This window comes from Rhinatrema bivittatum, chromosome 2 (assembly GCF_901001135.1).
Source record: "Rhinatrema bivittatum chromosome 2, aRhiBiv1.1, whole genome shotgun sequence".
Lineage (NCBI taxonomy): Eukaryota > Metazoa > Chordata > Amphibia > Gymnophiona > Rhinatrematidae > Rhinatrema > Rhinatrema bivittatum.
In genome coordinates this window covers 19,691,736-19,705,502 of record NC_042616.1, presented here as the reverse complement: position 1 = coordinate 19,705,502, position 13,767 = coordinate 19,691,736, and the positions used below count along the sequence as shown (strand labels likewise).

The 13,767-nt window shown below is 49.0% G+C and overlaps 1 protein-coding gene across 4 annotated transcripts in view; it reads left to right on the top strand.

The window, feature by feature from the left end:
• The first annotated feature begins 427 nt into the window (after nucleotides 1-427).
• LOC115083627 (zinc finger protein 585A-like) overlaps nucleotides 428-13,767 on the top strand; it is a 738,796-nt gene continuing 725,456 nt past the window's right edge. The window contains exons 1-2 of one of the 4 annotated variants that reach the window (XM_029587553.1): nucleotides 428-668; nucleotides 1,831-1,917. In XM_029587553.1, coding sequence (XP_029443413.1) covers nucleotides 1,909-1,917 — 9 coding nt within the window. In that variant the 5' untranslated portion in view covers nucleotides 428-668; nucleotides 1,831-1,908. Of the gene's footprint in view, nucleotides 669-902; nucleotides 1,408-1,827; nucleotides 1,918-13,767 lie in introns of those variants that run through there. The other 3 variants (XM_029587552.1, XM_029587555.1, XM_029587554.1) reach the window with 3 other exon arrangements.

The following is a 13,767-nucleotide window of genomic DNA, read 5'->3' as shown; positions in this document are numbered from 1 at the left end:
TCCATTCTGCAGGAAAAAAACCACATTTGTGCGGTTGCGTTAGATCTGGGCTGGCCACCTGACTGCCAGCAACCCTCAAGTTTGCCGCTTTTTCCTTTGCTGCACAGTCCCTCCAGCAGTCGCAGATTGATGACTCATCGGCAGCAAAGCTCCACCAGCAGTCGCAGGATGATGACTCATCGGCAGCAGCAGCTCCACCAGCAGTCGCAGAGTGATGGCTCAACGGCAGCAGCAGCTCCACCTGCAGTCGCAGAATGATGACTCATCGGAAGCAGCAGCTCCACCCGCAGTCGCAGAGTGATGATTCTTAAGAGACTACAATAAAGCTCCGCCCCGGAGAAGGGTTGCCAACCTCACTTATTTCCCTAGTGATTCGCGGGCTTTTTTTCGATTCGCGGGTGACTTGTAATTGGGCGGATTTTCCTGCCAATCGCGTTTTTGTTTGGGCTTGGTGGGCGGGACCTGTGCTCTGGTGTTGCAGTGATTGGCTGCTGCTGCCGGTGAGGCCTGTCCATAGCAGGCGCACCCTAACCTATTGCAGCATTAAGCTAACCAGAGCCAGCAATCCCAGGAGCGCGTGGGCAGACCCGGCCTGGCATTGCAGGAAGCAACAAGCGTCGTGGGTGACCAAGAAGCTTCTGTGCAGCTGCAGCCCTGAATGCTGAAAGGTGTGGAGCACTCAGCTGCCTACAACCAGGGATCAGGAGGGGAGGGGGATTGAAGACGGGTTTGTAGGGAGTGGGGAGGGGGGAATCTGTGTGTGGGGGGGCCAGAGATTCGCTCGTGTAACAGGTAACAAACAGGCCCTGGTCCGAGAAGGAAAAGTTTATTTGCTAGCAATAGATGCAGCTGACATGTATCAGTAAGTCTGCATAACCCCCCCCTCGCAGGTAGCTGCCTTAAATACATTTCGTATTTCTTTATCTTTACACTTGTGTTTTACACATTGCTGAGCAAGCATCTCATGTTACAATCGAGAGGCTGAGTACCGCCCCATTTGCCAGGGTGGAAGTTCCTGATTCTTTCCTTTGTTCTTGCTTCATGTTACCTGGGCACTGATTCACAGGAAGGGAGAGTACTGCCGGGAATTGCAGTCCTGTGAAGGGCAGGCTGATTTGCAGTTTTGTAACAGTAACACTACCTTACGTCACTTCCTTTGTCTTGGTCATTCCTGCGCACTAGTTTGCAGGCAGTCATTCTAGCATGTTCGCTTACTTGCCAGTCATAAATGAAACCTAAGACATCATTAATGAAAACAGTGTAAAAAAAAAGAGTGAAAGCTTGCTAGCAGACTGGCTTAGTACATTTAGTTCCTCACTATCCTATCAGTAAGCCTTATCGCAGACAGTTGACCCTTTGTGGAGCGTCATCAGGTCCTGATGTTAGGAGTTGCCTTCCTTGCTTCTGGTCGGGGTCAGTGTGAGCCCCCTTCACTCAGAGGGGGGAATCTGTGTGTGGGGGGGCCAGAGATGTGCTCAGAGGGGGGAATCTGTGTGTGGGGGGGGGCCAGAGATGTGCTCGGAGGGGGGAATCTGTGTGTGGGGGGGCCAGAGATGTGCTCGGAGGGGGGAATCTGTGTGTGGGGGGGCCAGAGATGTGCTCGGAGGGGGGAATCTGTGTGTGGGGGGGCCAGAGATGTGCTCGGAGGGGGGAATCTGTGTGGGGGGACGGACCAGAGATGTGCTCAGAGGGGGGAATCTGTGTGGGGGGACGGACCAGAGATGTGCTCAGAGGGGGGAATCTGTGTGTGGGGCTGGTATTTTTTTTAATTTGTCCTACACCACTTTTAATTTCATGTAATTTTTTTCTCATTTCTTCTCCCTGCAGCAGATCTCCTTTGTAAGAAAGCCTTCCATACCTGCTGTTTCTGTCATTGGCTGCTACGCTACTGAATGGATTTGATCTACTATGGTTAAAGTAAGGACCTAAAAGATCCTGCTAAGTGTGGGAAGAGGAATGTGAACTAAAAGCATGGATTCAGTCTGTTGTCAGCAATGAGAGTAAGGCTGTGTGCACATTAACGGCTCGATCCAGTAAGGCCGCGGTAAAAACAGTGTGGTAGTGTCAGGCGCACCCTTCCTCCCCGCACGCACAGTTCTCTTCACTAACTCCCCGATACTCTCCTCTAATCGCATGCAAATGCATGCTGCGGCTTTAAAGCGGTAGGGAAGGGTTATGGCCGCGTAACCCATTTTACTGTATAGGCGCTTAATACAGCGCCTATACAGTAACCTGGGTGCGCTGGTACCTGTCATTTCAAATGACATTTGAAATGACAGGTACCAGGAAGTGTAAAAATCAAAATTTGTAAATACCTGTCGGAGGGCCGCGTGGGTCCAGGCGGCCGGCGGGATCCGGGGGGCCGGTGGTCGCGTGTTAAATCTAGGCCGCGGGCGGGTGGGCGCAGCGGCGGCGGGGGGACACGCGTTAGTTCGAGACGGCCGGCGGGCGGCGGGTGGTCGCGTGTTAAATCTAGGCCGGGTCCGCACAGGCGCACATTCATTCATTCACTGCCGGTGGGGGCTGCCGGAGAGGCAACCCCCACCGGCAGTGAATGAATTCATTCATCCAGGCGGAGGAGCCGGCTGCTTTCGCCACCGGCTCCTCCGCCTGGATGAATGAATGCGCGCCTGTGCGACCCCTGCGTTTCGGCGCTCAAGGCGTGAAACGCAGGGGTCGCACAGGCGCGCATTCATTCATCCAGGCGGAGGAGCCGGTGGCGAAAGCAGCCGGCTCCTCCGCCTGGATGAATGAATTCATTCACTGCCGGTGGGGGTTGCCTCTCCGGCAGCCCCCACCGGCAGTGAATGAATGAATGCGCGCCTGTTCAGCGTTCAGCGATACAGTCTCCAGCGATACAGTCGTGCAATTGGGTAGGGTAGGCAGCAGCGGGGTCCGGGGGTGGCAGCGAGATCCGGGGAGCCAGCAGCGGCAGCATGATCGATCACGCAGGCAGGTAGGTGGCAAAGTAAAGATGGCCGCCTGCACGGGAAAATCGTGCAATTGGCCGCTGAAGACGTGACGTCACACCCCGTGACGCCAAACGTCGTGACGTCACGTCTTCAGCGGCCAATTGCACGATTTTCCCGTGCAGGCGGCCATCTTTACTTTGCCACCTACCTGCCTGCGCGATCGATCATGCTGCCGCTGCTGGCTCCCCGGATCTCGCTGCCACCCCCGGACCCCGCTGCTGCCTACCCGCCGCTCCCAGATCCTGCTGCCGCCCCCCCGCTGCCGCCCCCCCGGACCCCGCTGCTGCCTACCCGCCGCTCCAGGATCCTGCTGCCGCCCCCCCCCCCCCCCCCTGCTGCCGACCCGCCCGTGCGATTTTGGCGCTCATCCAGGCAAGGGAGGGAGGAAGGGAGAAGGGACTACTGGATGCCGCTGATGGCTGCCCACCGGCCGCCTGGACCCACGGCCCTCCGACAGGTATTTAAAATTGTTTTATTTTTTTATATAACACACAGGTTTTTTTGTTTTTTACACTTTTTACACTTACCATAGCAGGCCCGAGCCTTGCTACTTTTTCGTTTGGTTTTTTTTGCCCTGTTCCCGTCCGGTCTCCTGCAGCCCCGTCCGGTCCGGACGGGGCTGCAGGAGACCGGACGGGACCAGGGCCGGTAAGCAATGTTTTTACCCTACACTACACTACACTAACTCCTACTAGGGGGAGGCGGTAAACTAGCAGGTTAAGGCCGCGGCAGAACAGCGGGTTAGGGAGGAGATAATATCAGCGCCCGTTACAGTATCGCAGGGGAATAGATAATTCCTTCATTATACGGCTTTTTCGTTCATTTACATGCCGGGTGCGGAAAGGGTTATGCGTCTGTTTTCAGAAGCGATAGGGACGCGTGAAACTGGAGACTGTATCGCTGAACTGCCTTGCGCGCCCGAATTGTGCGCTACGAGCACGTTACAGACGGGCAATCCTCGAGCGGACGATACTGGATCGAGCTGTTTGTAAGTGTGACATTCGTGCACATCATGCAGACCTTCTGCAACATGCAAAAAGTTAAGCTTCCTTTGTCATCTATGCGACCCACAAACATTGGTGTTTCAATTTCACGTGTTTTGGGCTTTTTTTTTTTTTTTAAAGTGCTTGTTCTTTCATGAAAACCTGGCAGCCCTAAGCAGTGTCTTTCCCACCCGTTCTTTTCTGCTGTCCCTGTGACGTTTTCTAGCAAGCAGCGGGACTGAGTGTAAAGGGCTCCAGGCGGGGGCTCTGCACTGGGAGTGTGGAAAGGAAATCAAGGTGGTGATCAGGTTTTAAGTCGCAATCTATGGGGCCGATGCAATGCAGTGAGCTCAGCCGAGCGCATTGTTTAACCTGCTGTGGGACACGGGTTAAACAGGCGCTAATCCACCCCCTAATGCAATAGGGGGATTAGCGCCTATTTAACGCGCCTCTGACACGGAGTGAATGAGTTAGTGCTCATCACATGCAAATGCACTCATTCACTCCAAATGCAAAAAGATAAATTGAAAAGCAGACAAAATTGTACTACTTTTTTTAAAGTATATAAAATAACTCAGCAAACAGCCGAGTTACGAAGACCGATGTCAGTTTTTATATCTGGCAGACAGGGCAGTGCAGCGGGTCATGCTAGGAAGGATGTGCTAAGGTCGCGTAAACGACTCTACCACCTCCTTCCTAGCGTGACCCCCCCTAATTTAAATATTGCATGGTCCCGTTCCCCCCCCCTTGCGGTGCTGAAAAGTCGGTGCCTTCTTTCCACGAAGATTTTTGCATCGGCCCCTATGTGTGCAGCCATTCTTATGAGCTGCTCTGATTGCTGCCCTTAGGATTCACAATAATTTGACTTTCAGAAACTTGAGCATTAAAATGTTAGGATTTAGGGGTCAAAGCTTGAATGGGGGGAGCGCTAAGCACCGCCCCGTAAAGAGAGCAGAGGGGAGTTAGCCTGCAAGAGACTCCTCAAAGCTCACAATTTTACTTGCACACAGAAACCTGAGATTTATCTTTTGTGCTCTCTGTAACCTGTAATTTTACTTTACTATTGTTGTTTTATAATTTGTATTACTTTTTTTTTCAATTTGATATTCCCTTATCCTGTATTTGGTGAGGGTCTGTCTGGATATTCCATGTGGGACTGAGGTGAGGGATTCTGCTAGCATTTAGTTTTTGTGTAAGGTTTGTATCAGTCCAGCTTGTTTTGTTTTCCAGCAGGGAATAGATTTTTAGTTATTTATTTAAAAACATCTCTAATTCCCTGTAGGTAACAGGATCAGTCCAGACTGCTGGGTTATGCCTCCCGTCCAGCAGATGGAGTCAGAGAGAAACTGAAAAGGCACCACCCATATACTCTGGTGCGCTCCCTTGCGATCTTTCAGTATATCTCTGACTCCAGCAGATGAGAGAGCATAACCTGCGGTCCTGTTGCACTGAAAAAAAAAAAAAAAAAAACACAGAAAACTTATTCAGAGCAGTGAAGTGATCCACTAATTCATGTTTGATTTAAGTTATCTGGGAAACTACTGTGACTAGAACTTGGTAACAGCAGCTGAACTGAGGAGCCATAGCAGGCAAGGCAGGGCTTGCCCTGAAGCCTATCCCCGGAGTGCGTTTTGCCCAGCCCAGTGAGGAGGGGGAGTGTTAATCGGTGGGCCGGTCACTTTCCCCCTCCGCCTCCAGAGAAGCTCATCCCTCGGAGAAAGTTGGCAGAAGAAGTTCTCCTTTCTGCAGGCTCCAAGTGTTTTCAAACTTTGTAAACAAAAAAAAAAAAAAAAGCTGCATTGTTAGCTGCCGCGGAAAGCGCTGTTGGTTTAAAAAAAAACAACAAAAAAAAAACCCGAGGGGTTTTCACAATTCCCTGCCTGCTGTACTCTCTGGGTCTCCGGAGGGGGTGGCCTGCCACCCGTCCCTGTTTCGCGCTCTTTTTTTCTCCCCAACTCCCCACACTCGTCTGTCGCGTGTGGGGAGTTGGGGCTCCGTCTCTCGCGCGAAGGCCTCTGTTCCCGGGGATGAGGGACCTTCGCGGAGAGCAGCCCCGACCGAGAAATCACTCCCTTCATGGCTGATCTCCTCGGGTGGCCTTGCGGGGGTAAACTTACAGGGAGCGTTCCCGTCTGCAGAGGCGGTGGCCATTTTAGATCACGCGGCGGCCATTTTAAATCGACCCGATCGTGAAGCGGGTCTTTCAGAGGAGGAAGAGGATGATGATCCCCTCTCCCCGCCGGAGTTAAGTCCCCCCAGGGGCCGCGGTTCATCTGCTAAGGGGGATACTCGGAAGAGGCCACACCCCTTCTCTTCTCAATTTGTGCTTTTGCTGCACAAAGCTTACCTGGAGGCAGAAGCAGATTGGGAGCAGGGGTCTTCGGCTCCCAATAAGCGGGGGAAAATTTCTATAAGTCCTGAGGGACTGGGTTTAGGAAATTCTGCTCCTCCACCGGCTCCTAAGCCCCCGCAGCATAATCCGGTGGATCCTGCCCCTCAGGATTCCCCTGCTCCTGATTCAGGGGCAGACATGGGGAACGCGGATCCCGTAGAAGGCGATGATCAACTCGTCCTCAGGTTATTTCATAAGGAGGAGTTGGACCCCTTGATCTCACATGTCCTTCAAGAACTGGGGATCCCAGTCCCGCAGATTGATTCATATTCCTTACCAGGTGACTTGGAGTTGACGGGGCTCCGCGCACCGTCCCATGCATTTCCCTATCATAACAAACTTTCCCAAATCGTGTCCCGGGAATGGGATGCTCCGGAGGCTACCCTGAGAGTTGGACCAGCTATGGATAAGCTTTACCCACTTCCTCTTGAGGCTTTAGAATTGCTTAAGGTGCCGAAGGTGGATTCGGCGGTCACGGCCATCACTAAACATACCACAATCCCAGTTACAGGTGGCACGGCCCTTAAGGATCCCCAAGATAGAAAATTAGAAGTGTTGCTGAAGCGAATATTTGAAGTGTCAGCCCTAGGGGTGCGAGCGGCGGTTTGTAGTTGCATGGTTCAAAGAGCTACCCTTCGCTGGGTGCAGCAAATGTTAACGTCTCAGGATTTGCCTCCAGGGGAAGCAGAGTAAGCGAACCGAATGGAATCTGCAGTGGCCTATGCGGCAGACGCTCTGTATGATCTTCTCCGTACTTCAGCCCGCTCCATGGCATCAGCAGTCTTCGCGCGCCGACTCCTCTGGCTACGCCATTGGGCGGCGGATTCATCCTCCAAAGCGCAACTTGGTTCCTTCCCTTTTCGGGGTAAGTTTTTATTTGGGAATTAGTTGGAGCAGCTTATTAAGTCCTTGGGAGAGAACAAGGTCTTCAAGTTGCCGGAAGACAGGTCTAAATCATTTCGTTCCTCGGGATCCTTTCATGGTCGTTTCCGCGGACAGCACCGGTATCGCTCCGGGAGAGGTTCCTCGTCAATCGCCCCATGGCAACCGCCCGCACGCTCTCAAGGATGGTCGCCTTCCTTTCGTGGCTGGCGACAATTGCGCACGGGGACGAGCCAGGCCTTCACCAATAATAAGATGTCACAATGAGGGGACGCCGGTCCATCCCTCCGTTCTGGAAGTGGGGGGTCGTCTATTTCACTTTCGGAAGGAATGGGCCAGAATAATCTCAGACCAGTGGGTCCTCGACATTATAAACCGCGGCCTTGGATTTTGCACGACCCCTACGCAATTTCTTCCTAGCCTCCCCCTGCCGGTCGCGAGAAAAGCAAAAGGCTATTTCGCAAACGTTAGCGCGGTTACAGGCTCTGGGGGCTATAGTTCCAGTACCGGTAGCCGAGCAAGGCACGGGTTGCTACTCCATCTATTTCATCGTCCCAAAGAAGGAAGGCACCTTCCGTCCCATCCTCGATCTAAAACAGGTCAACAGAGCTCTAAGAATCCCATGCTTCCGAATGGAGACTTTGCGTTCCATCATTGCGGCGGTCCACAAAGGCGAATTTTTGGCTTCTTTGGATCTCACGGAGGCTTACCTGCACATCGGGATACAGGAATGTGATCAGAGGTTCCTAAGGTTCATGGTCCTGGGAGCCCATTACCAGTTTTGTGCTCTCCCATTTGGTCTTGCAACAGCCCCGAGGGTCTTCACCAAAGTAATGGTAGTCGTCACCGCAATTCTCCGGAGAGAAGGAGTGCTCGTCCATCCGTACTTGGACGACTGGCTCATTCGGGCAAAATCAAGAAGGCTTTGCGAGGCGGCAGTCCGCACAGTCATTTCCCGTCTGAGCTCCCTAGGTTGGGTCGTCAACAACTCCAAGAGCCAGCTGATACCCTGCCAAACCCTAGAGTTTCTGGGAGCCTTGTTCAATACAGAGTGGGGCAAGGTTTCCCTGCCGCAGGCGCGACTGGAGCGATTGGCGCACGTTCGTCGTCTACTAGCTCTGTCTCTGCCGGTGGTATGGGATTATTTACAGGTTCTTGGATATATGGCGTCCACCCTAGAGTTGGTTCCTTGGGCTTTTGCGCATATGCGACCATTACAGAGAGCGCTATTATTTCGATGGGACCCCCAAGTCGGAAGAATTCCAGGTGCCATTACCACTTTTAGACCCGGCAAGGGCCAGTCTACAGTGGTGGCTGCAGCCGACCCATTTGCTCCAGGGAGTCGATTTGGAGCCTCCGCAATGGATCATCGTCACAACGGATGCCAGCCTGTCCGGTTGGGGGGGCGGTCTGCCAATCTCAATCCGCACAGGGGCGTTGGACGGCTTCGCAGACCAAGTGGTCCATCAACCGTCTGGAGACAAGGGCAGTCCGCTTGGCGCTGCAGCGGTTTCTCCCTCTGATCCGCCATCAAGCAGTCAGAGTTCTGTCAGACAATGCAACGACGGTGGCCTATATAAATCGCCAAGGAGGAACCAGGAGTTACTTGGTTGCGTCCGAGGCGAGCAAGTTAATGGATTGGGTGGAAGCGCATCTGTCTCGATTAGCGGCCTCACACATTGTCAGCGTCGACAACATCCAGGCGGACTATCTCAGCCGGCAGCAGCTAGATCCGGGGGAGTGGGAACTGTCACAAGAGGCACTCAAACTCATCGTTCAAAGATGGGGAACGCCCTGGGTAGACCTCATGGCGACGTGCCTAAATGCAAAGGCAGCACGCTTCTTCAGCCGCAGACGAGAGCACGGCTCGGAAGGCGTGGACGCACTGGTCCTTCCATGGCCCGAGCATGTTCTCCTGTACGTGTTCCCTCCGTGGCCACTGATAGGCAAAGTGTTGCGTCGGATAGAATCCCACGTGGGTCCGGTCGTTCTTGTGGCGCCGGAGTGGGCCAGGAGGCCGTGGTTTGCCGATCTGATCAATCTAGCGGTAGACGGTCCTTTGTGTCTCGGTCACCTTCCTTGCCTATTGCGGCAGGGTCCAGTGTTTTTCGACCAGGCCGATCGCTTTTGTCTAGCGGCTTGGCTTTTGAGAGGCGTCAATTGAGGAAGAAGGGATATTCTGTTTCGGTCATCACTACTCTTCTTCAAGCTCGTAAGCCATCTACTTCGGTTACCTACGTGCAGGTTTGGAAGGTGTTTGACTCTTGGTGTCGTGGTTCTTCCATGTCTCCAAGACAAGCTACGGTGTCACAGGTCCCGCAGTTCTTGCAGGAGGGCCTAAAGAAGAGCGTATCCTATAATTCCCTTAGAGTGCAGGTGGCGGCCTTAGGCTGTTTTCGCGGCAAAATTGATGGCGTTTCCATAGCCATGCACCCCGATGTAGCCAGATTTTTGAAGGGGGTCAAGCATTTGCGTCCGCCGGTGCGACCTATCTGTCCCACTTGGAGTCTAAATTTAGTTCTTCGTGGCCTTAGTACTTCTCCTTTTGAGCCGCTGAAGCGGGCTACACTCAAGGATCTCACTCTCAAGACGGTCTTCTTGGTGGCTATTTGTTCGGCGAGGCGCATTTCAGAGCTCCAAGCGTTGTCATGCAGAGAGCCTTTCCTCCGCATTTCGGATTCGGGTGTTTCGCTTCAAACTGTCCCTTCCTTCTTGCCTAAGGTAGTTACGTCTTTTCATGTGAATCAGACTGTAGAACTCCCAGCTTTTTCGGCTAAAGACAGTGAGGCTTCGGAACTTAATAAAATAAAATGTCACAACAAGAGAACGAACATTTATGATAGCTGGTATTAACATATGGAACAAATTACCTACTGATCTGTGCTTGGAGCCCTGCCACAAGAAATTTAAACAGAATTTAAAAACATACCTGTTTAAACGAGCCTAGGGGGTCATTTTCAAAGGAGTTACGCATGTAAATGTGACATACTATCGTAGCAATTTTCAAAAGCTATTTACTCGAGTAAAGTGCACTTACTTGAGTAAATCCTATGGACAATTCAATGGCATATATTGTAGCAATTTTGAAAAGCCCACTTACTTGAGTAAAGTGTATTTACTCGAGCAAAAACCAGTTTTGCTCGAGTAAATGCTTTTTAAAATCCGCCCCCCTACAATTTATGAACCTTTACTCTTCATATTAAATGATTTTATGAAATGTATATAATACTTTCTTCCCATTCCAATAAGTTACTTTCAATTACGCTAAACACCTTTTGATGTCCTATCTTCCTGCAATATGACTAATATGGAACTAAAAAAAAAATAAATTTCTATACTGTTAATAATGTTCCTTTAAGTTGATCCCCAGTACTATACGCCCTAGCTAAGTCTAGTTTGGTTTTATTATAATATAATTAGAATGTTATCAGCTGTTGTATCCTTTCTTAAATATGTTGGATTGTAAAGCCTGTTGCTCACTTAATGTTCATTGTAAACCGAGGTGATGTTTGCCAACGAACCGCGGTATATAAAAGTAAATAAATAAATAAACTTAGGAGGTTGGATGTTCGGGCATTGTTGCGATACTTAGAGGTCACCAATCCTTTTCGATTGTCTGATCATCTTTTCGTTTTATGGAGTGGCCCTAAGAAGGGGTCCAAAGTTTCTAAGACGACTATAGCCCGCTGGCTGAAGGATGCTATTGCTTCAACTTACATTTGTAGGGGGTGTGCCGTTCCGGAAGGTCTTAAGGCTCATTCTCTGCGTTCCCAGGCGGCGTCTTGGGCGGAGAGTGCCTTTGTTTCTCCTCAGGAAATTTGCCGGGCGGCGACTTGGAAATCCTTGCACACTTTCGCTAGACATTACCGTTTGGATGTGCAGGATCCGACGGTACCTTCGTTTGGCAGCGGTGTGCTTCGAGCGGGACTGTCGAGGTCCCACCCCTTTTAGGGCAGCTTGGGTACTTCCCAGCAGTCTGGACTGATCCTGGTACGTACAGGGAAAGGAAAATTAGGACTTACCTGATAATTTTCGTTCCTGTACATAAGAACTGTTTTCTGCGGGTATTCAGGAAGCACCTTCAGACAGCTTTTTGATCTAAAAGGCAAATTTATTGATAGCAATACAAAGACAATATATAAGAAGAAACAAGGAAAAGAGGAAGTCGTTGTTTCCTGGAGACGCAGGTCAGTGGCAACTGGGCATCAAGCTTGCTTCTCAGCTCTGGACTGCCCGGGTTGAGACTTTTAAACTTATTTCATTGTCCAATAGAAATACATTGATGCACATCCTGGGTGTATTAATTTCAGTCAATATCCAATTATGAACGTAGCTTTATTGTCCAATCAGGCACCGTCTCTGGGGTGTTGCCTTCTTCCGGTATTGAGCTTTGCCAAAGCACATGGTTGTGGAATATGTTGCCAGCAGAATCAGGAAATACATATTCAGGCTTAAGGCCTATATACATTCCCCCCCTTGAATCGTTTGGGAACGATTCACCAATGAAAGGCTGAGATTGTATTTCCTGGAATGAAATGGTCATAGCATCAATTTAGTATGACCCACCTTTTGGACTGTTAAAAATGGCTTCCTTATTCCTTATGGTGTTGAATCATTATTTTTATATAACTCACATTCACAATCACAATCACAATTGTTCAGGCATACTCATTTTGTACTTTGTTTTATTGTCATTCAATCTCACATTCATTCTTCATTCAGGTATTGTTCTGGCCTTCTTCCAGTTGATCCAAGATTCTGTAATGTGGTCCTATTAGCAGCATATGAATCAATAGATCTACTTAATGATTGATTATTGATTGTAAATGAATGGTTAGAATAGTTGAAGCAATAATCCATCATTCTACTCAGGGTTAATGCCACTGTCTTAGGTTGCCCAGGGTACGCAATCCTAATGATTTGCTACCTGGTGCTTACCCGTCATCGTTAAGCATAACAGCCTGAGGAAGTAATATTGCTGCTGTTAAATGAAAGGCTTTCTGTTGTCTTCACCGATGATGATATCCTAGGCCATTAAAATAACAAACTTCATTCATTCTCACAATTAACCATTGCAAACTCACTTAGAAATGTAAGCCACTTTAAACTGTGTTTCCCATCAATTAAACCAAATTCTGTGGAAATGCAATCTTTTCCCTTGGAAAAATCTCATTCATTAGTTTCAGAAGGAGATTAGCTTCAGAAGGAGATGTTCATCATTAGACGTTGTCTACCTGCGGTGACTTGAGAGTAACTTGAGAGTATTTGAGACATAGCAGAAGCAATAGTTGGAATTAATTAATAGAAGCAAAACCATGCTTGGGAGTACTATTGCTTATGTCTTGGCCTATCATACATTTGAACATTATGGGAATATAAACAAATGCTTAAAATCTGAATTAGGAGTAGGATGTCGAAAGAGACATCCATATGGATGAGGGATAAGGAATCTCTGTAACCAATGGGATGGTATCTGCAAACTCTACTAAATGTGATGTTTAAGAATAGGGAAATCAAATAAATGTCATAATTCTGTCTTCAATCACCAAGAATAACTATATAAACATTTGGGACTACATTAAACCTCTAGACTTACTAAATGTACTCGAATTGAAGAGGACATACTTGTTTGCGCAGCCAATTCACATGAGCTGCCCAAGAACGGTGTGTAGGCTGAACTGACAAACTATGTTGCGGCACACCGCGCCGGTCTTTCACTGGCTCGCAGACATCCGAACAAGTCTGGACTAGAAAGGGCAGAGTGTATCAACTGGAGACGAATATAACGTGGAAAGCAATAATGAAATCATAGATGGTAAGTCAAACCAGTTATCTATGGGACCTAGGGATGAATGATCATCTTAATTAATCATATAATGGATATGAGAGAACTGGGAATAGCAGCAAAACTTTAGTATTTTAAATTAATGTGGTGTGTAACATGTAGGTGTATGTAGATGTATGTAGATATCCAAATCATGGCATTTGCAGAATGGCATATGGGCTTGGAGTATATGGCAATCAATTATCAATGGCATTTGACAAAGCATATTGTGGTGTAATGTATAACAATTAGTCTTTGTGTAAAGAGCTGACAATAATTGGGAATGGATCTAATCTGATCAGGGCAATAAGAATCACACAATCATGAGAACTGCATTAATGTAGAGTACAACAATATAAAGGCAAAATATAATCAAGCAAGAGTAATAAAGTTCAATGATGAGTGGAAGATGAATTCTGTGTTAAGGCTGAGACTTCCATAGAAGGGATGGGAAGAATGGAGTAAGTCCCATAAATGTTGTTTTCACGCTTTCAGTGAGGTGTAACAGCTTGTCATTCATCACGGCCTAGTGAGAATATGTGCTTCTTTAATAGTTTCAGATACCTAATATGGTAAAGTAGCATAAAAGCAAATTAAGCATTTAAAGGAAAGTCATCTGTGGTAAGCTAAACCACAAATAACGAATATTTCAGACATTACATTAAACATAAGTCATACTGGACTGACATACACTCATCCATCCAACAAATATAC